Genomic DNA, 25,571 nt, shown 5'->3' with positions numbered 1-25,571 from the left:
ATGACATATATACGCATTTTTGTAGTGACGTCGATATTTGTTTTTAGGCTGGCTAGGTTGCTTTTCTTTCCGTGGCTCATCAATATAATCGGTTCAATTAATGCTCTATATATGTAACGTACGTACCACTAATTGTGTTTGGTGCAATGCATTATTAATCAACAATCACCCTCAAAACTATAATACCAACACACCAAGCTCTCAACGACTTAATTATGGTTTAAGGTTTAGGGGTCAAGACTATATTTCCACATCGGTATGACATAACCCAACCGAGTTGAGTACCTAATAAGTAAATCTCATACTCTATCACATTAATAACTAGGATTCTGAGCCTTGCGAACCCGATATATCCAATAGTGAATGATAAACTCAATGAAGACAATATTATTGGTGTGTTCCGATTGAGAATTAGAACATTTACTGCATATTCTTGAAAATTGTGACCTGGATTATGAAATTAGAATTTCTTCTTCCATTCTGAACCTTATTTTGATCATGGAAAAATCTTCATAATTAATGAACCCCATCCATAAGTTCTGCAGCTCATAAGCCATGTCCTATATATATTGCCTCTGCATTTCCTCACGTTTGATGTCAAACACCTTAATTGAGAAGGACTAGTTATTGAACAACCGAGCAGAGCAGAGCAGACAGCAGTAATAAATGACACGATTCGTCAATATTCTTTCGGAGTTGGGTTCAATTCACTGGGCGCCCTATATTTGATTTGATTCACCAATGGACTTCAATTAAAAGCCCATTAGTGGCCCACGTTTCAATTCGTCAACTTTGAGCTTCTAGTAGCCATTAGCCAAGTCCTGCTTAGAAAATTGTTCATGCTAAAACCCAAACCCACATCAAGATTTGTTTTTTGTACGAGTTTCATCTAAGTGGACCGAAATGGGCCCAAAACTCCTTATACATTATACGTTTACAATCATCAATTGCATTTGAATAAAATTCATGATTCATCTACTTTAGATTGCAACCGTTTTTTCATTGGTGAATAAATTAAATTATGAATGCAAGAACAAAAATAAAATTTAAAAATATGAATATAACGACATGTTATATTTGCATTACTATTGATCCTTTTTGCATTACGAGTTTCAAATTACGCTATATATTTACTTTGCAAATGTTATATTTGGAGACATGTTACTGCACTTTGAATATGTTATCGTTTGTTTTGGATAATGTACGGCTAGCCAACACTTACCTATTTTGGGCAATATTGTGTTATCTTTTTTATTTTATGGATTAAATGTGTATGTCATGACTAATTTGGTACAAAACTATACTTTCGGTGAAGGATTTGAACAAATTTATGTGTGTAAGCTATGAATATAACGACTACTATAGGTGTATGAGTTCGCTTTCACCACCCGTCATTTTTTGAAAAATTATTATTTTTAACGTATCAACTGTCAATCCATGCCAATATAAACACAGTTATAATTTATTTGTATATATATGCCACGTAAGTGAGTTGGTAACCCGAAAAGTAGAAAATATGATCGAGTTATTAGATTGAAACAAATATGAACTTTGGATTATCATGTTGAAACATTGAATAACGGAGCTACAACGTGTCAACTCTTACAATTACCAAAGGTTACATTTGAATCCTTTTACATGGTTGATTGCTTTTTATTGTCCCCGAAATGAACACGCAAAGGGAGAAGAAATTCAAAGAAAGAGTGAAATGACCATTCAGTCATTGCCTCGGACAACTACAGAACGGGTGTAGGTGGCGCCTATACGTGACAGGGAAGCATATTGCGAACGTGGAATCCAAAGACCTGGAAATTACCTTAAAAAAGACAAATCAGCCATAAATGCTAAGACGATGGGCGATGCACACCGTTTTGACGGCACTTTCTCGCAAAAGCCAATCTCTTTCTTTGGAAGTCGTCTCAGCTTTGTACGGGGCCCACAAGAAAAGGATGGTTTGGTCAAGACTCAAAACGACTTTAGGAAATGGTGTTCTGGTAATTATGACTAAATTGAAGGGTTTGGTTTCTGGTAGGTTTTTTAGAAGCCCAAGATTCGTGGACCGACATCGACATGGGGATTTGAGAGAGAACCGCCGCCGCAACCTTGGATGGTGGTGCCAACGTCGGCGCTTTGGGGTGCCTGAAGGATTTATATTTGTACGGACAATCCACGCAGCAGCACCTAATTAATCGCTCTATCTAATATTAATATGTGAGTCTACTTATGTATGATATCTTATAGATATCTCGTATTCAAGTCTCTCCATCCCCTTCTCCTGTATTAAAAATAATATATATATATATATATATGAGCGAATTTTAGATTAAAATGTAGTAATTGCAACTACCACCAGAAATATGTGGTAATTCTTGGTCATATGGCGACAGCTATTTTGAGAAAGCAATAATTGAAGTGACTAGTTGTTGACACCAAATTGGTTAATTTATGTGTATGATTATACTTGTTAATTAAGGAGGATACTTGATGGACCAGCATAGCTATATATACTATAGTCTAATGATTGGGTTTATGCATATGAAAGCACACTAATTACTCCATCAAACATGATACTCTTACTTGTTCATAAGTTGACAAGATTAACCCTTACCAAAATGACAAAATCAAGAGGTTCTAGGTTCAATCTTGAAGTTGTTTTATTTATGAAAGTATATATATAGCATAGCATATCATATAATATATGATTTTTTTTTTTAATATTGAGATGATCCAATGATATTTGCAGGAGGTTAGGGTACTAGGATTAATGCTTTTATATAAGTTGGCTACCTAATTTGATAAGCATCACAAGATAACTATTGTGGAAAACCTAAATGGAATCCAAAAAAAAAATAAAATCAAAAGCATTAAAAGACAAATACAATGACAATACAAAATAGTATTGGGCCCCCCCTCCACTTCTGATTGATAAGCTGCTAAATCTTCCACTTACACATTTTACATGACAATGACAAACCCATGTAATTTAGGGACCACAATTAGGCCATACTACAAACATTATCTTTTCTAAACTTAATTTACTCGCAACCCATTTTCTAACAAAATAAATTAAATGTAATTTTTTTGTTTACTCTTTTTCTTTGGTAACAGATAATATCCTATATGAGTCTAAACTCAGGTCGTTAGGCCCTCACGCACATAAGTTTTCTACCCGACGACAAGGTAAGTTGGGTCAAAACCCAACGCATGGCTATAAGGACATTTCTCTCAGTAAGAATCGAAATTATGACATCTCGAGTCTATACGATTTGACTTGTAATACTGTTTACTCCTATTCTTAATTAAACATAATCACAACTTTCTCTTCTTTTTTTTTTGAAAAGAGTTTAAACTCAACATTTTATTCCATAATAACCAACGTTACACCTAACACCCATTGGCGGTGTAAAAATTTACAAATCTTAGCAGAGAAATTACAAAACCGAAGAAAAAATCACCAACTTTGTTTATGAACAGAATAGACTATTCAAGAATAAACAAACGAAAACAGCTAAGAAAGAAATTAGGTAATATTTATTTAGTACCATGGCATGAGATCTTGATAGGTCTGATGCCACGTGTTAGCCTGTTAGGGTTCAATAAAATATGCTTTTCAAGCATGTACAGTGCCACCAGAAACAGAGAATCATCCAATCAGAAACAATCACAAGTCTCAATCCCAATATTGTGTAAATTAGTCCAACAATGAAGGGCATCTATCATTTGACCCCACCTCATCCTTCTTGGGATGGGGCCCCACCTATTGTCTGATGGAGTGTAATTAAACTACTATAAATTAATTAGTCTTATTCCCACACTAACCACCATATTAGCGAATAACTATTCTTTTGTCAAGTTTGTTGGTTATATTTCCTAAAGAACACATATCAAGAAATTCAAAATATCTAAAAAACATACTATGCTAATTAATTAATTTTAATTATTTGTACATAAATGTGGAGAATCTAGAAATGTACACAATGTTAATGTTAGTACAATTGAACATACTCATGAATAAAACCGGTTCAACTGTAGTTTTTTTTTATAAAATTAGACCCGATTTATGTGCTATTCAATCACTGATCCATCGGCCCAACTAGTTGAACCTTATAGAATTGTCTCGGGTCATTTCTCGGTTCGTTTATGATAACCTACATTTATTTTTATTTTGGGAAAAACATTATGTATTTTTTTGGAGATTATGCATTTATGGAAATAAAAAGAAGAAGAAGGGATAGAGAGAAAAAGAGAGAGAAGGGAAAGAAAAAGCAGAGAATAAAAAGAGACCGGATGTTGACAAATTTCATGTCACTGTTCTTAGAAGGTCGTTTGTTTGTGTGAAGATTTTCTTATCTGGGATCTCTCTAGAGAAAATAAAAATTACTATGATCTCTCTCTTCCTCTCTCTAGAAACTCAATATTCGTTCCCTTTCTGTTGTGAGAGAGAGAGAGACTGGCTCAGCAGATCGAAAATTATTTTGTATTCCTTCACCTGATAACGCTCTAAGCTCTTTCAATGGTGTTGCAATAACACCCACTTTCTTTTCCTCTCCTCTCTTTTGATTATTGGGATTTATTATAGTTATTATTAGTGGCTTCGACAGAGTGAGCCGTGGACTCCTGAATCGTTCGAGATATGTAGTCACTGTCGATTGATTAAATCTATTGGGGGATACTTTGAGGACTGCGATTTCAGGATGTGGGTCTGAGGTAAAATTCTCGATTACTTTCTTACTCATTTTATCTATGACTACCTCTTGTCTAATGATTTGGGTAATTGGGATTTTTTTTTTCTTCATATCATTAATTGTTGGGGTTTCTGACTTTGTGGATTGGGTTTATGAGTTTGCTGTATAATTGTAATATCTGCACTTTAGTTATTGTGACTGTGTTTTAATTTTCCATTTCCATTGTTATTGATTCTTGATTGTTTTGATCGGGGATTAAATTTGATGGTAAGATAGGTAGCTGTTGGTATTGAAAATTTTCATATTAGTTTAGATTGTAAGTGTGCTTATGGGACCTATTCTAGATTTCTTATGGAGAATTTCCTTCCTGATCAAATTATTTCACAATTTCCAGTACCTAAGGGCTTATCTGCCAAGTTTGGCTTCTTTTTTAATTTTTGTTTTTTCAAAACTTGGTCTCTCTATGCAATTTGGAACTATGGAGCTTTCACGATGTTCAATTCTTCTGGTTCTGCATCCCGCATCATCATTTGCTTGTTTTCAGTTGCATTAGGTAGGAAATTTGCTACTTCATCAAAATGATGGGAAACGTTTTGATACCTTTCAAACGTTGTGTTTACATTTAACTTTGGATACTGGTTTAGTGAGTTCAATGTAATCATCAGGGTTATATTTTCAGATTGTTGGAAGGCTGAAACTTTGGCAATTCCTTATCTCAAATTCATTTGTGGAGGAAAACATTTCTTCCTGTTGTGCTGCCGTAGTTCATTGGCTAATTTCACTCATATTGCAAACTAAAGAAAGTGCTTCTTCTGAGTGATTTTTCTCTTATATGGCTAAATAATCATTTAAGATCTGTCATAAATCATACTGAATACTTGCAATCATTAATTGGCAGGAATGGGAACAAAGGTGAACTGTAAGAGCTCACTTGCAGGATATCACTCAATGAGGGATCTTAATGAGGATTCTGATGGTTGTAGCCGGCCCATGTATTATGGAGATAAAACCTTCACAAATACAAATGGGCACTACTACAATGGTTTCTTGCCGAGGGCCATTCCGAATGGTTATGCAGGGTATGATAAAGACACGGTGAAACGGACAATGCTTGAGCATGAAGCCATATTTAAGAATCAGGTAGGTCTCGTTGTAGTTTTCCTCTACCTGGCGGCTGATCAAACAATTATACTTACAATTTTCAATTCAGATGTCTTCCACTTATATGGGTCAGTCTGAGTTGGTTCATTGGTTGTTGTCAGGTAACGTGCTTGACTCTTAAATGTATCTGACATTTGCTCTCTTATCAGGTGTTTGAACTTCACCGTCTATACAGAATTCAAAGGGACATGATGGATGAAATTAGAAGGACAGAACTGCATAGCAATGGGATACATGTTGAGACTTCATTGTCATCAAGCCCCTTAGCATCTCGAATGGCTTCTGAAGATGCTCGGAAATGGCATATTCTTAACTTCCCCATGGCAAACTCTGCTTGTGCTAGAACTTCTACATCAGGTGCTGAAGATATTCATTCTCCTTTCAGTTCTTTGAAAGGGAACAGTGCACAAGCCTGTCAATTTTCATCTCCAAATGGATGTGGTTCGAAGGAAGCTGATGTGCTATATTCCAGGCCCTCAAAGGTGAGAAGAAAAGCGTTTGACCTCCAACTTCCAGCTGATGAATACATCGATACTGATGATGGGGATCTGTCAAGGGAGGACAAAAAATCTGGTATCTCGATTCCTAATGGGATTCATAAATTTTCTTTCGAGAGGAGGGTAGAAGATTTTTGTGGAGATGATAGGAAGAGTAGCTTCCAAGGAAATGCAGTGAGACTTGATTCGCGTTTAAGGAACGCAAAGGGTTTGGCTGACTTGAATGAGCCTTTTCGGCATGAAGAGCTGCATACTTCTACATATGTTGACCATTTGGGCCATACCTCCAATCATGTGGATATGAAACACCCTGAATTGCCTGCTAAGCCAATGTCACAGCTTTTAGGTTTGCCAAAGGAGATTTCACTTAAGTCCCTTCAAGGAAAGAATAATGGTATTCTGAGCGATTTGAGCTTGGAAAATCATGGAAAGAGTTGGTCTCGCCACTTCCTTACAGGTAGATTTCTATGTGATTTTACAATTACTCTCTTGGTCATTTGGTCCCGAAATTTTCAATTCAAAGCATTTGTAACTCACAAATTATTTCGCAAATGAAAGAAAATGACATATCTGTGGCACTTGGAATCCAAGTGACAGTTGCAGTTTGACATCCAGAATGTCAGTCTAGTAGGTGAAGAACTTATATTGCTGTCTCTTTCTTATACATACTAACCCATGGTATATTTTGCTGTCTTAACTGCTAGAAAGGGTAAGTTGGGCATATGCTTAACTGAGCCTGATATCAATCGTCAGATCCATTTTCCATTCAAATTAGGCATTTTCTCATATATCTTTACAGTGTTGTTCTCTCTAATTCTGATACTTGGGGTCATCTCTATTAGCAGGTAATTGTAATGGTTACCTAAAGCCTGATTCTCAAGGCTATCAACCAGAGAAATTGCCGGTATATTCCCAGCCACTACAAGCTATTCTTACTAGAACTCCTGAGACTCCTGCCTTTTTTCTAACTAAACAAAGCAAGGCAGATCAATGGAAAGAGGGAAGTGTTTGTGGTTTAGAAATCCTGGAAAGAAGTCATGAACTCTCGCAAGATAAATGCCCAGAATCAGCAACAGCTTCCCCCATTCCTAGTTTGTATCCTGCTGCTGCTTCTGAAGATTTGGCCAAGGTCTGGAGCACCTCTGCTTCATCCTGGCAGAATCCTGGTATTAGCTTGAGCCAGAAGTCAATATCAGTTCAAACTCGCCCATATTTGAACTCATCTGCTTCCTTGAATAAGAATCCAGGGTCATCAACTCAGAGCCATGCAAATTTTGGGGACAGGTGGCATCATAATAGCAATAACAGCAACCCTCAATCCAACACGAGTTTTGTAAGCGAATTATCTAACCAAAATGGGTTTTACCACGGATCCTCATCACAGTCCAAGGAACTACCAGTTCGCCACCCATCAATAGTCTATGACAATCAGAACTGCGGTACTGATAATAGCGTAGCCTCTGAGCAGTTGATCAATCATGGTTCAGCAAATTTCAACGGAAGCCCAAATTATGTGGACATAAGGTCTTCTAAGGAAGTTGATTTGAATGTGGCACTTTCAAACAACTCAGCCTATGAGCCAGTTCACCAGCAAGGCCTTGAGCCTTCTGATGGAGAAAGAAAGCATGAGGAACATCTTGCATTGTTGCCTTGGCTAAAAGCTAATTCAGGTTGTAAGAATGAGTCCACGATTTCGGTCGGGGACTTGAACACAGGGAATTCGAGTTTTTTGCAATCTTCTCTCAGTCAGTTGTCTGCAAAAGATACAACGGGAAAGTGTCCTAATGGACTGTCTCCTCAAACAATGAAGCCACTCTCACCTTCCAATGTAGTTGAGGCTGGTAGGATTGGAACAGTTGAATGCCAACATTATAGAAAACTTCTTCCGTTTCCTATATCTGAAACACCTCAAATTTCTAAAACAGAGTCTTCTTCGCTTACTTCCCCTTTTGTACCCCATCCTCAGCAATCTGAGAGAGGAGTGAGAGATTGCAGCTCAGTTTGCAGGAAGAACATAACTTTTGATATCAACTTGCCTTGTGATTACACTTTTCCTGAATTGAGCCAACAGATGGTAGAAGATATTACCATCAATGATAAGGGAGCAGAAAACAAAGTTGCCAATTTAAGACAACACATTGATTTGAATTCTTGTATTAGTGAGGATGATGATTCTTTGATGCCTTCTGTTCTCAGCGGCGATGTGAAGGTTACTGTGGGGTTAGATTTGGAATCCCCTGTGATTCCTGAGACCGAAGAGGATGTCATTCCTGGAATTGAATCACCAGAAAAGGTGAACGGGGCGCCTTTAGGATTTCCACAAGAAAAGGCTGAAAGCCCACGGGTTGAGCTGATAAAGACAGCAGCCGAGGCAATAGTTGCCATCTCTTCACTTGCTCACCAGAATTATATATGTAATGTCACTTGTGATCCATCAGAATCTTCTATGGTGGACCCCCTTCAGTGGTTTGTGGAGATTGTTTCTTCTTGTGGAGATGATCCTGAGGGCAAGTTTGATGCTGTGTTGAGAGGCAACAATTTTAAAAAGATTGCAGACTCTTCCTCCGAAGAAATTGATTACTTCGAGTCCATGACATTGAAATTGACAGAGACCAAAGAAGAAGACTACATGCCCAAGCCTTTGGTTCCGGAGAACTTAAAACTTGAAGAAACGGGAGCTACTTCATTGGCTAATCGACAACGAAAGGGCCAGGGAAGGAGAGGTCGGCAGCGTAGGGACTTCCAAAGAGACATTCTTCTAGGTATTGCTTCCCTATCAAGGCACGAGGTTACAGAAGATCTTCAGACATTTGGAGGACTAATGAGAGCAACTGGCCATTCATGGCAATCAGGATCGACAAGGAGGATCTCCACTAGAAATGGTTGTGCAAGGGGGAGGAGGCGATCAGCGGTCAGCCCCTCCCCTGGTCTGACAACCCCTGCTTGTACCCAACTAATTCAGCAGCTTAATAATTCTGATGTGGGACTGGAGGATAGAAGCCTAACAGGGTGGGGAAAGACAACTAGAAGGCCCCGCCGGCAAAGATGCCCTACAGGTAATCCGCAGACACTCCCTGTAACCTAGTAACTTAAAAAGAGAATGTTATAGAGGGCAGTAGGGGGTTGTTTCTATGGCTTTGGGGATTCAGGATGTAGTAAGAGCCATGGTACATCCTTGTACATTTGTTAGCCCTAATTTGGCAAGCTTCGATCATCTTGATGTGGGTGGTTTGCCTACTTTGTATTATTCATGAACAATGTTGAATGATTTTCTACAGAGGATTATATATCAAGTATTTCTTCAATTTCGTCCTAAATGTTGCTTACATTATTCCTTGTAGTAGATTTATGTATAGAGAGAAGTAGTGAAGCCTTAGTCAACTAAGATTCCACTTCCCCTGCAGGCTGCAAGCTTCAGGGAGAGATTCATTACCGCCCTACAGGATTTACTGATAAGCTATGCATTGCAGATGTCTTTGCTGAGAATCTGCACAAAGATGAGCTTTTTAAAAGAATAAAAAGAGATGATGATGAGATCTGCTTAGCAACTATAAAAGAAAGCTACAGTGGGTTTGATACATGTTATTGTTTTGTTCCTTAAATACAGTAAAAAGGACCTGCCCAGACCTAACAAAGTAACACAATTCAATGCATAAATCATTTAGCTTGTGAACATGTTAAAGAGTTGCGTAAAGTCAGTGTGACACACGGGAGGCAAGGGCGCGTGTAAGAGATGGTGGGGGCTGTTTGAGAAGATCTTTCTTTCTTTCTTTCTTTCTTTCTTTTTGTAGGCGTGGAGAGTCAGTGTCGGTGTGTGATACATGATCAGATGATTCAGATTCAGCTCCAGATTCAGATGGAGATCAGAGTGTCAATGTTCTACAAAATACGCTTATGTCTTGTGGGCCCCATCCTTTTTATGGGGGTCTTTGGAGATTCTCATCTCTCCAATCAGCTTTCATCTCTCTCTCTCTCTCTCTATATATATATATATTATATGGCTTCTCTTTCTATATTTTATATTTTAAGGAATCATGCAAAAAGCTCACTCTTCTACTTATCTGTTCTGTCCTTTTCTGTCTTATATTTTCCCTTTATGCCCACTTGGGACTCTGTAATTGCCGCTAGTGGCCTCAATGGTTTTCAGTTATTTCCCTACATTTTCCATTTTAACCCCTAAGCTTTGTTAATTTTAACAACCACCTAATCACACTGTAGATGCTCGAATCTTCAATAGTTGAAAAATTAATGAGGACCACTAGCAATTTGTAAGATGCAATGAAAGTGACAACCGGATAATTATTGAAACTGAAATTACCAGCTAAAGAAGCTCTAACAATCAAATCAATGCTGACAATAGGTCTAAAACAAAGGAGATAAGCGTAGAATGAAGAAATACAATCGTTAACCATTGTGGATAGCATGACGGACGGGTGTTTAGTGATGGTCCGAAGGTGGACTTCAGGTTGAGAAAGTAGTGAGAGAGGGAGAGTGCTTGTTGGGTTTGTTGAATGTAGTGTTTAACGTTGGAATTCCATGAATGCATTCTCAAAGGAGAAGATTTGCTATTTATACAAGGCTTTAGAGGACCTGAACCTTGTCAGGGGGTATGTGGGGTGCAAGACGAAAATTAAAAATTTACTAGAATTGAAATAAACAATGCTTAGCCTTAGCGGGATAACGGCATAATGCCATCCTCTTCCCCAGTTGAATTCCAACGGGTCTCGAGTCAACCATCCCCATTGACCCATCGGGGCGGGTCAACAAGCTACTCGAGCGGGATGGGTCATCCGGATTGGCGGGTTTGACCCGTCCCATTGACAAGCCTAACATGTTAATGCATGTTGTAGGTTTATCCATTGATAGGAAATAAGGATCGCATATGCATACTAGGACTTTTAAAATTTCTTATATGACTTCATGAGCCCTTAACTGCATGATGGAATTGGATTTGACAGCTTTGTAATTTTCTAAAATCTACGATTCACATTTAATGGTAGAGAAAAAAATCAGATAAGTTTTAAAATTTGAAAAACAAAAATATGATGTGATATGACACATCTTCCAAACTATTGAATTTAAATTGTACACTCTACAATTTTAAACGAATTGTAGAGCTCCCATATCCGATGTCGTGCATTTTTGCATTACAATTTAACATTCTCTCAATACCATTCACAATGGATAAAAAAAAAAATTGACAAAAAAAGAGGGAACAAATTATATATGGAAATAAATTAAGAAAGCTCAATCTAGCAGGCAAGGTAGGGCTAGGTATCAGAATGTAATGAAATTGATTCAAATATGATATGAATAGTAGTATACATGAAGAGAATTAATGCAAACCCTAGAAAGTTTGACATTTCCTTAAAAAAAGAAGAAGAAAAAGGTCCCCAAATTAATGAAGCTCATGTGTTTCTCTTGAGCCTTCCACCTCCTCCACTACGTACCCTCTACCCTAATTAAAGACAACACAAGTAAATACCATTTCCAAGCTTCTTCTTCTTCTTCTTCTTTTCCGCTTCTTTTTACAAAACTTGTCAACTTAATTACACCATCACATCTCCTAAAACATGTCACAATTCGTTCTTAATTGTAAACAAAAATAAGCATGCATGGAAATAGCAATTCTTGCCTATTACAAAGTAGTAATATTGAGATCAATCTCTCTGATCAAGAAAAGATCCAAGAAACCATCAAGAAATTAAAAGAGAGGAATATACTATATATGGTGCGCACTGCGACATGACTAGTATGCATACTCTTTGATGTATCATCAGTTGTGAAGCGGGTTGGGACCAGAAGGGACGAGTCTCTTCTCCACCCCATATCTTGGATCAATCTCATCACCATCATAGGGTGGTGGCGGCGGTGGGTGTTTGTTGTTGATTCTCTGGAACCGAATGCACAAGGATCTTGGGTACATCTTCTCATGACAAGAATGCATGTGGCGGCGGCGGCGGTGGTAAGTGGTTGTATATTTGTGTTGGTTTATTGAATATGAGGTCTCCGGTGCCGTTGGTGATGCAAAGAAGAAGAGGAAGAGGACCACCAACAACAAAATGCGGGGAAAAGACATTGGACTATTACTACTATTGAACAGAGAAAGAGAGAGAGAGGAACTCTTCAATGGTACTGGAGAAAGAAAGTCAGGGGCTCTGATCGTTTAAGCTAAGGGATTGGCAGAGAAAGACTACATGGAAGAGATAGAAAAGTGAGAGAGATTGTGAGTGTGTTAATTTAATGCAAAACAAGAGACACATGAACGAAATACCATTTGTAATTTCCCAATTAAAAATAAGAAAATTCGGCAATTCTCAGTGGGTACTCACCTCATTAAAGGAGTCACGTATATATGATGCAATCATAATTTTAAATATACGAAGAAAGAAGAGAGGAAAGATAGGTATTTTAATTTGTCAAACTTTCTTAATGGGATCCACGTACAATAACAACTATGGGAGTTAAAATTTTATCAGGAATCATAAGATTTACTGAAATTAAAACTTTTTATGCCCCATTATTTGTGAAACATAATGTGACCCTTGCATTGTGGCTGTGACCATTCATGTCCATAGATATGAGAGGTTTTGTCCAATAAATAACTTCATATGTGGGCGGCTGTGGAAGCTTGGCAGGAAGGCATTGCCAGTCCATGTCGTTATTGGGATGGCAGGACAAGACTGGCAACCAATCTGGGAACCTAGACCTGACCACCAGGATGTGCCCATCTTTCCACAGCCTAGCCTGACTGGTCTTTCTATTTTTTGGAAAACTTAGGAATCTAGCATACCAAATGCTTGTCTGCTGGGGGATTTATTCCTGGAATTTTTCAGTTCGATCTTCATGCTCTGTAATCTGATTTGTTAAAGCTTTCCAGCTTTCAAGTTCTTCAATCATCACAGGGCACAATCACATGCTCTGTAATCGTGATTTGTTAAACTGTTAAAGTTTTTATGGCAAAGAAGTAAGTCGCATATAGGATAATAGCAACATAAACGTTTTGATTCTCTGCCGTGATAAGATTCTCAAACGCAGATGCGGTTATGCTTGCTTGACGTATCCTGATATTTTCATGTCTCCTGAGCATATGATTCAATCGATAATTCAAGCAGGAAACCAAAGCTTTTGTTTCTGTTTGATGAAAACCACAGGAATGAGGGTTGATCATGAAATTAGCTGCAATCACTTAGACTGGACATCTATACTACCCGCATATCACATCTTCCTACTCGACACAGTTAAGCCCTTGTATACATTAGCATGATGAAATCAGTTCTCAATCAACGTATAACAGAAGAGATGGACAAAGCTTGACAACTGGTCAAGAAAAAAACTCTTTTATTGAATGTATACAACTTCAGAAGAAACTTACATTAAACTGTCATTCATAAGGAAAGCAATGTCTGATGTATGAGCTGAAAAAAAAAAACACGCGAGGAAAATATATGGATATGATGTTTCTTGTCTTACTTCCCAAGCAAATGTCGAGCTCGTTGATTTGCACCTTTCACTCGAGAGTTCAGCTCATCGACATCATCAGAGAGATGGTCAAGAGCTTTGTTTTGCCTGCATTGATATAGTTACATCATCAAGAATGAAATTCTATGAGATCATAAAAGGAGAGGAGAATGAAAGATAAACCTGATTCTTGAACAGCGGTGAATCACAAAATATCGCATATCGGCTTTTGTGATGAAGTTAATTCTTATGAGCTGATAACAAAAGTTCTGTTCTTTAACATGTTTGAGAAAAATTAACTCACCTGTCAAGCTCGCTTCCCATATCAGCAGCCATACCCTTCAAATCACCCAAGATATTACTTAGATCTGAAAGTGCATCATCTTGCTTGGTTTTCTCCACCTGGTTTTGATAGAAGCACAAATACAAATCCAAAAGTCACTTATCAAGACTCAAAGCATGTAGAAACGGAGATAGACAAACAAAATCATGATATTGAACTTTAATTTAATATATCATAAGGATGGATCTCTCGCAATCGGGCAACAATACTAAATTCGATTGAGCCACCAGCACGAACCTCGACTTTCTGCAGGGCATTTGCTGGTTCGGGAGGAGGTGTTCGAGGAGCTGAAGATCCCTTGGGGACCAAACCCAACTTCTTCCGCTGCTCTTTGTGGTTCTCGCTTTTCTTGGATGGATTATCTGCCAGGAAGAGTAAGTAATTAATTAAAACACAAACTCAGTGAAGAGGTCAAGTCACACGGATATGGTGAGAGGATGAAACAAGCCATTTATATCTTTGAAACAAAACCTGCTGTGATCACAGGTCCCGTGATGTCTTTGGTCTTCTTTGGTTTCCATGGCTTAGAGAACATTCCTCCAAGATTATTTAAAAGCTTTTCACCCTGATATTTCCATTACGAAATTGCCATAAACATCACCCATCAATAACAATATTCTCTTTTAAGAAATCGAAAGAATCAAATAGTAGGATTGCAAATATAGTAACTACAATCAGGTTATCAGATAAACTCACCTTACTCAAATCCTTGTCCATATCAACACACATATCATGGGTCCTTGTTATTTGATCACCCTGGTTATGCAGCATGTCAAGGGTCTTTGTAGCATCCTCTCTGATATTTTCAGCAATCCTAAGGCAATTATTCACACTTTTTGTAGTCTCCTCAGACTTGTACACGGCATAATTCTCCAGTTCTTGCACACTTTGGTTCTCTAGTCCGCCTGAATCACGGAAATCATTCTTGTATCTATCTCTTCCAGCAGGCAAATTAGAGTATGAGGATGACGATGACGAAGACGAAGTCCCCTTCCCCCTACAATCATCATCCAAAGGGCCGCCAGGGATCATGAGCACTGGCTCGGAAGCAGTTCGTCTTGCAGGCTTAAAGGTTTGCTTGTCATCCTCAGAGTCCGAATTAAAAGGATTAGAACCGGAGGAACCTGGTGGGTCCACTGAACTTTGCTTGGTAATCTTATTATTTCCAGGGGATTTCCAAAATCCAAACATCCTAGGATTGAGGAAATGATGTCTGTCAACTTTTATTGCTGTTGATCAGTTGAAAATTGAAGCATGAAGAAAATAAAACAACAACCTCTGGAATGATTACACACAACGCTAAATTAGTGAATTATGCTCCTTGTATTGTTAAGAAAGGATATCCAATGTTGATAAAAACTGCTCCCAGGCATATAATATTTATCAAAATCTCACCATATAGAGACTAAACACAAGCTTTTCAAAATCTGAACATATAGTTACCCAGAATAAGAAAATTTTAGACTTGAAATCAAAATCCCACTCGAAAGAACAATATAAATCAATCAATTAGGTTTGATTTTCTTGGGTCGAACTAACTTTCTCATGCAAACAAACAAACAGAAGAAATGCAATAGATGCAGACTAAGAACAAATTACATCAGCAAAGAATCCAATCAAGACGATGTGAAGAAAGTGGACAAGAAAAAGGGAAAATTTTATCAAAATTATAAAATCCCACAAACCGAAACAAAATGTGGGTAAAACGAGGATCAAATAGGGCAAACAATGAAACAAAAGAAAAAGAAAGAAACACAAGAAATGTGCACCTGAAAGAAAGTGTGACCGAAACTTGGGTTTTGGTCAATCTTGTGAGGAGGCTCGAAACCGAAACCAACGGTTGAGGAATTTTAATATCAATGGAAAGTTTGAAATGGGAGGGGAGGAAGAAGAAGACAGGATTAGAAATTCTATTTTTGAAAACAAAAAATTAAACAAAATGGGAGGAGCCGCGAAAATAAAGTGATCCCCCTCCCCTCAAACGTGGATTGGGGTATATGCTAAAGAGGAAGATTCTCTTATTTTTAGATATTAAGAGTATTTTTTTAAAAAAAAATTCTCAAAAAATTTAAAAAAAGAGAGAGAGAGAAGTCTCGATGTTTTGAATCTAATTTTGTATTTTATTTATGTTAAATAAAGAACTAGATTCATTAAATGAAAAACCTGAATATTCTAAACAGTTGGATCCAAAATATTCAATAACTAAATATATTATCCAACTATTACAATTTTACATTCGTTATTTTTTGAAAAATTATTCTGTACATAAAGATTTTTTAATTCCTTCGTCAAATTAAGGATTTACACGTGTCGGATGCTGGAAGGGGCCCTTGAAATTCGCTGAAGAGGGCCTTAATATTCTATGACTAAAATTTACAACATGAGATGAGAGGAGAGGCGATGCCGTATGCTTAACACATTCAAGCCTGGTAACGTTGATCCAGATAAGACTTTAACTACAGTTATTTGGATCAGCAAACTAGGCTAAAGGCCCATATCTTTAAGGCCCATGAAATGGGATTGTAGCCCAGCCCCTGGCAAAGATCAAAAAAAAATCCCCAATTTTGGAAATCCCCTAATTTATACTCTAAATCATTTTCTGAATCATACGTCACATTCATTAAGGGTTTTGTGTATATCTTCTAATCCTCGTCGGCGAGATGTTGATTATAGTAGGATCCTTCTGTTTACAGTAAAGTTACAGTTTAAAACTAATTAATAAGAAGATTGTGGCCATATGTATTTGTCGGCACATAAATGGCTGTATCTCTATTAAAACAGTTTCAGATTAAGAAGGCAAGCAGTACTGAATAATAATACAACTGTACGTCTTTGTGATAACTGCTTTTGCTGCATGTCAATTCACACAAGTGATACGTTTCTATTTTTGATTCTAAGTATTTCGGAGACGGTCCAAATAACAAAGTTAACTAGTAAATTGGTGGCTAGAACAGTAAAATTGTAAAAAAAAACTACAAACACAAGGTTTTAACCAAACTAGAGAATAATCATGCATGTTGGCATCATTAGGATTTTGTAATTGGAAAGAAAACTAGGTAGCTATAAATAATTAAATATAGCCAAGGCCAACCCTACTAGTTAGTTGATTTAATTTGGCGAGTTTAATTAGTGTCTAATGATGTTCACGAGTAGTACAATAATAATAATAATCCATAAGACACGATAGGTGTTGGACCCATCCCTGGATGCATGATGTAATATGGATAGTGCAATATATATATATATATGATCATCGCTCGATAATCATGTTCTTTTCAAACATTTAATGCTTCAATTGCTAATGATTATGACACATATATAATTAAAATAATATTGACATATATATATAATCAAACACACTCAAGTCATTAATTAGAATAGTAAAGATGATGTGTATCACCCTAGTGATTAGGTTCGAATCTTCCTCCCAATTTTCAAAAAATATTGCATAATCAAGTTAATAATAAAATTAAGAGCAAATTTAGACAGAATTGACTTTTGGACCATCAAAGCAATTTAGATAGTTTTTTTTTTTGGCGATAACACTATTCATAATCAGCTACATCTAACTCTGGCTTTCTTAATCGTACCATAGGAGTCTGTTGCAGTATTACTCTTCGACTATCAGGGTTTGAGCTGTTCTTGCTGGCATGGTTGCTTTGGTATTGGTCTTCTTGTTTAATTGTGTTCTGGTAGCTGGTGGTGGTGTTATCTTCTTGTACGCTAGTTCGATCTCTGGCTGGTCTGCTTTTCTGGTTGGTGTCTGCCTCTTTTTTTAGCTTCAGTTGGGCCATGTCCCTCTGTTGCTGTTGCTGGCTTTGACTGTCCATTTGTGTTTCCTCACTAATAAAACCAGTCTATTTATATTATATATATATAAAAAAAAAGTATTGTAAAACAGGTCATTGGAGTTTTTACCTTATACATTGAGAGAACCCATTTTGTTAATTAATTGATTAGTAAAGAAAATAAAAACATACCGAATTTGCTCAGTTAAATAAGTTTTAATCCTAATCTGAATAAAGTTATTGTTTGATTTTTTTATCCGGATTTAAACCAATTCGGATTTGGTCAATTATATATGTTTGGAATCAAATCTAAATTAAAGTATGAACATTTAAATTTTCATAAACATGTGTTGTTGTTTTTTTCATCCGAAATCGATTGTTTTTTTGCCTCCATTAGTAAAAACTACGAAAGGTCCCACAACTCACAAGTAGTGACACTTGAAACTTCTAAAAGGACAATTCAAATTCATTTCTTGATTGCAACCGTTGGATTGATCTTATTACTGGCCCCACTTGATGATATTCTCTTCATCCTAGCTAAAATTTAGAAGATTCCATGTGGGCCTCTTTTTCCACCTATAATACACGTGTGTATAAATTATAATCACCATGATCGTCGTGTATATATACTCATTTTTAATCATCGGATCTAATACATGTGAGCAGCTTATATATCATGATACGGTGCATTGCACCACATATTATCATTCCTCGTTTGATAAAAATAATATTGTTTTACTTTGATAAAGTTTTAAGGTGAAAAGGATGGGTTTGCTTAAGGATCAAGTAATCTATTTAAAAAAAAGATATTCGAATCGGGCCCCCCAGAATCTGTCTTTCTCCCCCCAGTGTTGTTGTTTCTAAATATACGATCTATTTAACAAAACGTTTAAAATTATTTGTTACCTTTTTTAAAAAAAAATTATAAATTGATTCAATGATTTAGATATTTGACTGTAAACATGAAATTATTTAATGATAAAAACTTAGTTAAATTATCAACATCATTCATTAATGTATCAGGGTGGGCCCCCACCTACAACTAAAATTATTGAAAAGTTCAAAGTCGTTGCATGTTCACAAATAGATGATAACCACTTGTGAAGCCTTAGGCCAGGGCATAACTATATGTCCTGCCATACTTAATTCATTGGTCCATATTTCTTTACATGTAGCTTATTCGTTTCTTGTGATCCACACGATTTTATTCCTTCTTAACCCAATTATTATACGTCGAAAGTCAATTTCAATTTACTGAGCAAGTTTAATTACTATGGATCAAAATCCAACTCACTAAGTTAGGGAAATGTCTTATTGAATGTAGGAGGTGAACTTTTGCTTTATAAAGTTATGTGGTATTTTAACTCATAACAATATGAAGTAATAAATATGTATGTGTATATATATATATATCACGAATTATTATATGTATTTCATAAAAGAGAGAACTTTTAGATATATATGATACCGACATGCATGAATGGAATAATTATTGACAGATTTGTTTGGCAAAAGATACCGAATATTTAGGTTCAACGATCCCTAATTCCATATATTACTAGCTAGCTAGATTACTTATTTATCATTGTTTTCCTTGCATGTTGTGGTAGCGTCACATTACAGTTACACACTGTCAAAACAGGAATTTGATTGGTAGTGTATATATATAACACATAAATATGGCTCTGAAAAAGCAAGTTAGCCCAGTCAACGAAAGAAGTTTCTCACATTTATTAATTACACATCCAAATCATATCATAAAATTGCATAAGATATGATTAGTGATGAATTAAAGGGGGGTTGATTAATTGGTTCATTTCATTTGGACAAGTAAAATCCAACCCAGAAAAAGAAACCTCAAAGAGGCAAATTCCTTTGCATGTCTGAAAGCTTGTTTTTTTTTACCCCCCATTGGCCATTTTTCATATATAATAACAATTATTATATAATACATGCGTGTGGGCCCAATTTCTCACCCTCCCAAAAAGCGCTTAAATATCAGCCTCCCAAACTATTTTCTGTTGAAGATGAAGAGAGAGTTTTTTAAAATTATCCTTTTTTTTTTTCCTTTCTCTCTCAAAAACGAAACGAAATGTGTTATTTGACGAGACGGGACTATGAAAAACCCAAAAAGAAAAGTTCATAATCTACGCGTTCTTCCCAACACTGCCACTACGAACAGCCAACACTCAAAACCCTAACCTCCCTATCTCTCTCTAGATTCTCTCTACCTTCTCCGGTACTTCTCTCTCCAAGCTTTGCTCCTCCTGATTTTCTCCTAAAATTGGATTACTCTTATCGGAACTACATGGATGACGCAGATAAACCCGATCCAGGCGGGGCTGATCAGTTCAGTAGCGATTCCAGCTGGACCATCGTAGCTGACACGGACAGTGTCAATTACTTCTTCTCTAGTGACAGAGAGAGCAGGATCCTCAGTGAATTCGGCTGGAATCTTCAATCGGAAGACACTGGAAGGTTTGGAGATCTGCAACGAATCGAAGCCGACGAAAGCGCTGATTTGGCGGGAACACTGGCTGATTTGCCTGAGACTAACTGCAGCAGAGATTTACGAAGCTCCGACCCTGCCGTCCTGCCCGGATCTTCGGCTGGAGACGTTTCCACTTCGAATCCGTCTGTTTCTTCGACCTCCAGCGAAGATCGGCAGGAGAAATCGACTGGCTCCGGCGGCAAAGCTCACGATATTCATACACCGTGAGTGCAAACGATACAGTATTCGAATTCATCCATATAATCTCTCTCTCTCTCTCTCCATGTGACTAAAATTGTAATTGACTTGTATTTGGAGGGTAAAATGATAGGCCAAACACAGCAGAGGCGGCAGGTCCCGTAACGAATCTTGGTTTTGGAGGGGAGGGTGCAAATTCCTTTGTCCGTACAGTAAACAACCATCGAAAACGTGTTTTTGTTCACACAAGTGGTCAGGCATTCTCGTAATTTTGTACAACATTCAGGTCTCCTTTAGGGAATTCGCGAGAATAAAGGCTATCAAACATTGTTTCGAGTCCCTTTAACACAGCCGTTGTTGCGGCGCGAATGGCGTGCGGTATTCTTTCTATAAAGGACGTTAACGATGTTTTTTATAAAGGATGATTTTAATTGCATAAATTGCGACGAGAGAAAGTGAGAGAGAAGAAAGACGCTTTTTAGATACTGATTTATAGTTTCTTTCTTTTCAAACGAGTTAAAGTGCACTTTTTTTTTTAATTTTATTAAGCAATTGTGTTTGTGCCTTTGTAGTTGTGTTTCTTATTATTAAGTTTGGGATGCAGCTTGTCGAGGCTTTGTTTTATGTTCTAAATTCATTCCCCCTCACAGTGCGTGTAAGATTGTGTTATATAAACAATCATATCAAATGAGATACCATGTCTGCAAGTTGCGTGACATGATGCTTCTCTTTAGGAGTGTGTGGTATTACCTCCTTTTTAGTGGCTTTTACATAATTTGAGCTGCTAAATATCTCTCTATGATTAATTAATGTCGTTTTTCATGTTGATTAATCACACTTTTTTCCTTGTGACATGCATGATTTCTACGATTTTCTTCCTAATTTCTATACTGGGTTTGGTAATCTAGCTTGTCCAATGAATGCCTTTGCACTTTCATGCTAAAAATATATTAATTAAGCCTCCTTTTTTATGGCTGTATATAAGCGTGACTTCTGCAAAAGATTGATGCATAAACACAGTGTTTCCATAAATGGATATCTTTTAACCAATGTAGGATAGGATTCCCATGTAGGTTTAAAATAGTATATATGCACGGTACCATTTTGTTTTGGAGTGATATTTTGTATCATGATGAAAAGAACTAGTCATTTACCCCTTAATTTTCCATTGAAAAGATATTGTTTATTTTGCTTTTAACTTCAACCATTGCTTATTACCTTATTATTATAAATGAATCGGTTTTTCTTTTGATTATACGGAATTAATTTAATCTTCATCACTTTGATTAGGCGGAATATTTTTGTAGGAGCAAGATTAAAAAGAAGGGGCAGAAAAGAATCCGGCAGCCACGTTTTGCATTCATCACGAAGACTGAAGTTGATCATCTTGAGGATGGCTACCGCTGGCGAAAATATGGACAGAAGGCCGTCAAAAATAGTCCATTCCCAAGGTTTGTCAACATTAATTCTCTATTATTCATTCGCCCCCACTTCTGTATTTACATCTCTGTTCTCAACATTTATTTGTTCATAAGTAGTATTTTTTGCCTCTCTTAATTATTTTTGTGTTAATTTTTTTTTCTTGATGAAAGAACTAGTCTTTATTCAACTCCTTGGCTCCACAAAATTTCTTTAGGTGAAGAAGTAACAAAGTGATGAGCTGTATACTAATAAATAATATGTTCTCTCCCACAATGAAATTAGAGTTAGAACATTTAACTACATGCTGAACGAATTATTGATTTGTTTGTTTGCCCTCCTCCACTTCATTCATCCGTTTAATTCCTATAACTACATTTTCACTGATGTGGCTGTCATTTTGAAAAATCAAACCAAAATATAAATCTTTTTTTTTTTACCTCTATCTCATCTAATTCTATCATTTGTGCGTTCTCTTGTACACTCTCATTAAACTTACATTTCATATACTTTTCTATCTGTTCTAGTTTCTAATCAAAGCTGATTTATATAAAAAAATACTATTAGGTTTTAGTCATACTTGATTTAAACCCTTAGACTTTAAGGCTTGTCTCCATATCTTGAGTTTTGAGTCAACTCCCAATATTGTTTCATCTATTAGAATTATATCATCCGCAAAACAACATAAACCAAGGTACCTCATATCAAATATGTAGCGTGAGTTTATCCATCACTATAACAAATAGGAACGAACTTAATGTTGACCCATGGTGCTAACCTATTGTGATGGGAAACTCCCTTGTAGCACCTCCATTAACCTTAACACTAGTTACGATTCCATCGTATGTATCCTTAATCATAGTAATATAACCAATCGGGCTCATATCTTCTCTAAAATTCACTACATTACTTTCCTAAACACTATATCATATATCTTCTCCAATTCTATAAATATTAAATGACACTGCCTATATTTTTCTATAAGTTCTCCTAAAAAATATTGACTCCATTATGAATTGTTCCGGTAAATCAAATTTTATTTGGGTACTGTGGGCAAGTATCTCAATCTATGTTTAATAAAACAAGAATGAGCTAGTGCTTTTATTTATATATGTATATTCTTCAAGGACATAGCAATTCTCTTTTCTATATTGAAAATGTGGTGAAAATTAATTTGCAGGAGCTACTATCGGTGCACAAACAGCAAATGTACAGTGAAGAAGAGGGTGGAGCGGTCCTCGGACGATCCCACAACTGTAATTACAACTTACGAAGGCCAACACTGCCATCATACAGTTGGGTTTCCCCGGGGAGGAATTATTAGTCACGAAGTTGCTTTTGCCGGCGGCCATTTGGCACCGGCAGTGTCCCAATTTTATCATCCAAGAGTTCTGTTACCTGGAGAAAATCCTCCAAGCAACAGACAATTGCACCAACAACCCACAGACAACGCAAGAGAGTCCAGTAGTACTGTGCAGTTACCAGCAGGCGGTGCAAGAGAGTCCAGTACTGTGCAGTTACCTAATTCAGATGATCAAGGATTACTTGGAGATATTGTCCCTCATGGAATGCTTAACGGATGACACCCAACATTACTGGTAATGATTTATTTGTTATTATATTTCTCTCTGCAAGCTTAGAACATAATGGTTCTTTTGTTGACTACGAAGCTTGGGACTATTATCATAGCGATTACCCTAATTATACCACTCATGATATGACTTATGGTGGGGCGCTTTCTTGGTTGTGATATGTACTGTGTACTTGTCTCCTTTTAGGAATGCATCATTGCCGCTAGCTACTTGTTGCAGAATATATTATGAGTTACGTACTGTAGAGTTTGGTCACATGCATTTATGTATATATTTGGGACTAGCCACCTTATCTTCCTAATTATGTTGCTTCCTTATCTAAATTGCTTTTGCAAGAAAAAGATGTGGTTGGAAGCAACTTCCGTCTAAAGAGATATCTTATGACCACGTTGCTCTAAGATGAACCACTAGTTGTATTCTGCACCTATCTACTCTTAATTATATTTATACCTCTCAAACTTTGTTAGTACTAGCAAAAAAAAAAAAAAATATATATATATATACACACACACACATATAGAGAGAGTGCCATGATACATGATTTTTAATGCTGTCTTTTATGCTTTTTTGTCCTCTTTTTTTTTTTTTTTTTGTGTTAGTTAAAGGGGAGATTACTAAAGATTCTCAGTACGTACAGGCCATGCAGATGCAGTAACCGGTGTAGTGGAGAGAGAGTACTAATTGTACCTTATTGTAGACGAACAGCCCCCATTGATTATGGGATGCGATGATGACGAGCCATTTTGAAGTCAAAGTGAGTCCGTTGTCACCTGAAAACTCTATCATTTCCCCTATTGAGTGACAAATTTATTATGTTCATTCAAGTGTATGAAGCTCTAGCTCGCATGGGCAGATCATTATATATTTCTCATTTGAGTTTATAAGCATATAATACAGGTAATTATATATGTCTTGAACCATTCTTCAACAATATAATCTCTTTAATTAATTGAATTCATTACTAAAAATATTTATATAATTACATTTATAATTGTACTAGAGAGAGCTAGATCAACTTGTATTACAAGTTGTTGAAAGCTGGGACGGATCGAGCATCAAGAGATTAGAATTGAGAGGGTCAATTAACATATTTAAAATTATAGATATATTATTTTTTCAAAGGCTGATTTTCATTATCTATAAAAGAAAAAAGTTTGTGTGTTCAATTCTTGAACAAAATTTCTCTACAATGTAGAGAGTAAGGTATGCATATACATATTTGTCCCCGGCTTAATCCACTGCTAGAGCCTTATGCACATTAGTTATTTCATTTATGCTAAACTCATACTAAAATGTTTTTTTAATAGCCAAAATATATTTTTGCTCTCCAATAAAAATAAAAAAATTTCTTTTATATACAATACTAAACCTATTATAGAATAGAATGATAAATAGGTTGTAAATATGAAATTTGGAGGGCATTTAAGTCCCTAGTGTCAAACCCATGGAAGGTGGTACGACGAAAGGAACATGAAGGTACGTACGCATGTGACGTGTTGAATTGGGTAATGAATAGGAAATAGGACGAAAGGAAGAGTTTCGATGGGCCATGTTGTTGCGTGGATTTCAATGTTGCTTCATTTCTCCTCCAGAGGCTCATGCATATTTTAAACTAATTTGCTTCCAGTTCCCCGTGAAGTCCTTTATATATTAACATTTAACACAGCCCTTTTTTATGTCACTAGTCCTTATCCCAATCCAAGTAATTTGCTGCACCATCTTCTGGATGGTCGGGCCAGCTCTAACAACAAGTATTTCTCATGTTCTCAATAAATGTCACATTTCTTGACTTGGCATCTTCAACCTTCCTCTACTCAACTCAAGTTGTGCCCTCTTGAACAATTTATTGCAACTGCTGTGGAGTTTACATAGTTTATAACCTTGATACACACATACATAGCCATGATTCTACTATTCTAGCTAGAGCCCAAAGGCA

At 36.6% G+C, this 25,571-nt stretch overlaps 3 protein-coding genes across 6 annotated transcripts; 2 read left to right on the top strand and 1 right to left on the bottom strand.

Moving 5' to 3' along the window:
- Nucleotides 1-4,312: 4,312 nt before the first annotated feature.
- LOC119980621 lies at nt 4,313-9,660 on the top strand. Of its 2 annotated transcripts, none has more exons than XM_038823401.1 (4): nt 4,313-4,707; nt 5,584-5,825; nt 5,996-6,800; nt 7,186-9,660. In XM_038823401.1, exons 2-4 carry the CDS (start codon nt 5,586-5,588, stop codon nt 9,426-9,428), a joined length of 3,288 nt encoding a protein of 1,095 aa, XP_038679329.1. In that variant the 5' UTR covers nt 4,313-4,707; nt 5,584-5,585; the 3' UTR covers nt 9,429-9,660. The 2 variants fall into 2 exon arrangements, with proteins under 2 accessions (XP_038679329.1, XP_038679337.1); XM_038823409.1 differs by having other exon boundaries at nt 4,314-4,707; nt 7,189-9,660.
- A 4,004-nt stretch (nt 9,661-13,664) lies between these two features.
- Nucleotides 13,665-16,113, bottom strand: LOC119981083 (putative SNAP25 homologous protein SNAP30). 2 transcript variants are annotated; one of them, XM_038824088.1, is made up of 6 exons: nt 15,917-16,113; nt 14,844-15,376; nt 14,619-14,712; nt 14,385-14,509; nt 14,109-14,206; nt 13,665-13,912 (listed from the first exon to the last, which is right to left on the bottom strand). In XM_038824088.1, the coding sequence occupies exons 2-6, from the start codon at nt 15,336-15,338 to the stop codon at nt 13,813-13,815; spliced, it is 912 nt and encodes a 303-aa protein (XP_038680016.1). In that variant the 5' UTR covers nt 15,339-15,376; nt 15,917-16,113; the 3' UTR covers nt 13,665-13,812. The 2 variants fall into 2 exon arrangements, with proteins under 2 accessions (XP_038680016.1, XP_038680012.1); XM_038824084.1 differs by having other exon boundaries at nt 14,844-15,339.
- A 3,851-nt stretch (nt 16,114-19,964) lies between these two features.
- LOC119980655 (probable WRKY transcription factor 57) lies at nt 19,965-24,543 on the top strand. Of its 2 annotated transcripts, none has more exons than XM_038823463.1 (4): nt 19,965-20,650; nt 21,932-22,075; nt 23,224-23,641; nt 24,235-24,543. In XM_038823463.1, exons 1-3 carry the CDS (start codon nt 20,244-20,246, stop codon nt 23,624-23,626), a joined length of 954 nt encoding a protein of 317 aa, XP_038679391.1. In that variant the 5' UTR covers nt 19,965-20,243; the 3' UTR covers nt 23,627-23,641; nt 24,235-24,543. The 2 variants fall into 2 exon arrangements, with proteins under 2 accessions (XP_038679391.1, XP_038679385.1); XM_038823457.1 differs by having other exon boundaries at nt 19,967-20,650; nt 24,273-24,543.
- Nucleotides 24,544-25,571: the final 1,028 nt, after the last annotated feature.

The sequence above is a fragment of the Tripterygium wilfordii genome, chromosome 2 (genome assembly GCF_013401445.1).
Source record: "Tripterygium wilfordii isolate XIE 37 chromosome 2, ASM1340144v1, whole genome shotgun sequence".
Taxonomy (NCBI): domain Eukaryota; kingdom Viridiplantae; phylum Streptophyta; class Magnoliopsida; order Celastrales; family Celastraceae; genus Tripterygium; species Tripterygium wilfordii.
Note: the sequence above shows the minus strand (reverse complement) of the source record. Positions and strands in the feature narration are given on the sequence as shown.

Excerpts from the sequence above, each read along its gene's own strand:
- LOC119980621 (XM_038823401.1), top strand. The coding sequence starts at position 5,586 with ATGGGAACAAAGGTGAACTGTAAGAGCTCACTTGCAGGATATCACTCA. Across the intron at positions 5,826-5,995 it reads AAGCCATATTTAAGAATCAG|GTGTTTGAACTTCACCGTCT; the intron begins GTAGGTCTCGTT and ends CTCTCTTATCAG. Across the intron at positions 6,801-7,185 it reads GTCTCGCCACTTCCTTACAG|CAGGTAATTGTAATGGTTAC; the intron begins GTAGATTTCTAT and ends CATCTCTATTAG.
- LOC119981083 (XM_038824088.1), bottom strand. The coding sequence starts at position 15,338 with ATGTTTGGATTTTGGAAATCCCCTGGAAATAATAAGATTACCAAGCAA. Across the intron at positions 14,713-14,843 it reads TGGACAAGGATTTGAGTAAG|GGTGAAAAGCTTTTAAATAA; the intron begins GTGAGTTTATCT and ends TGGAAATATCAG. Across the intron at positions 14,207-14,384 it reads ATGCCCTGCAGAAAGTCGAG|GTGGAGAAAACCAAGCAAGA; the intron begins GTTCGTGCTGGT and ends TATCAAAACCAG.
- LOC119980655 (XM_038823463.1), top strand. The coding sequence starts at position 20,244 with ATGGATGACGCAGATAAACCCGATCCAGGCGGGGCTGATCAGTTCAGT. Across the intron at positions 20,651-21,931 it reads GCTCACGATATTCATACACC|GAGCAAGATTAAAAAGAAGG; the intron begins GTGAGTGCAAAC and ends ATATTTTTGTAG. Across the intron at positions 22,076-23,223 it reads AAAAATAGTCCATTCCCAAG|GAGCTACTATCGGTGCACAA; the intron begins GTTTGTCAACAT and ends ATTAATTTGCAG.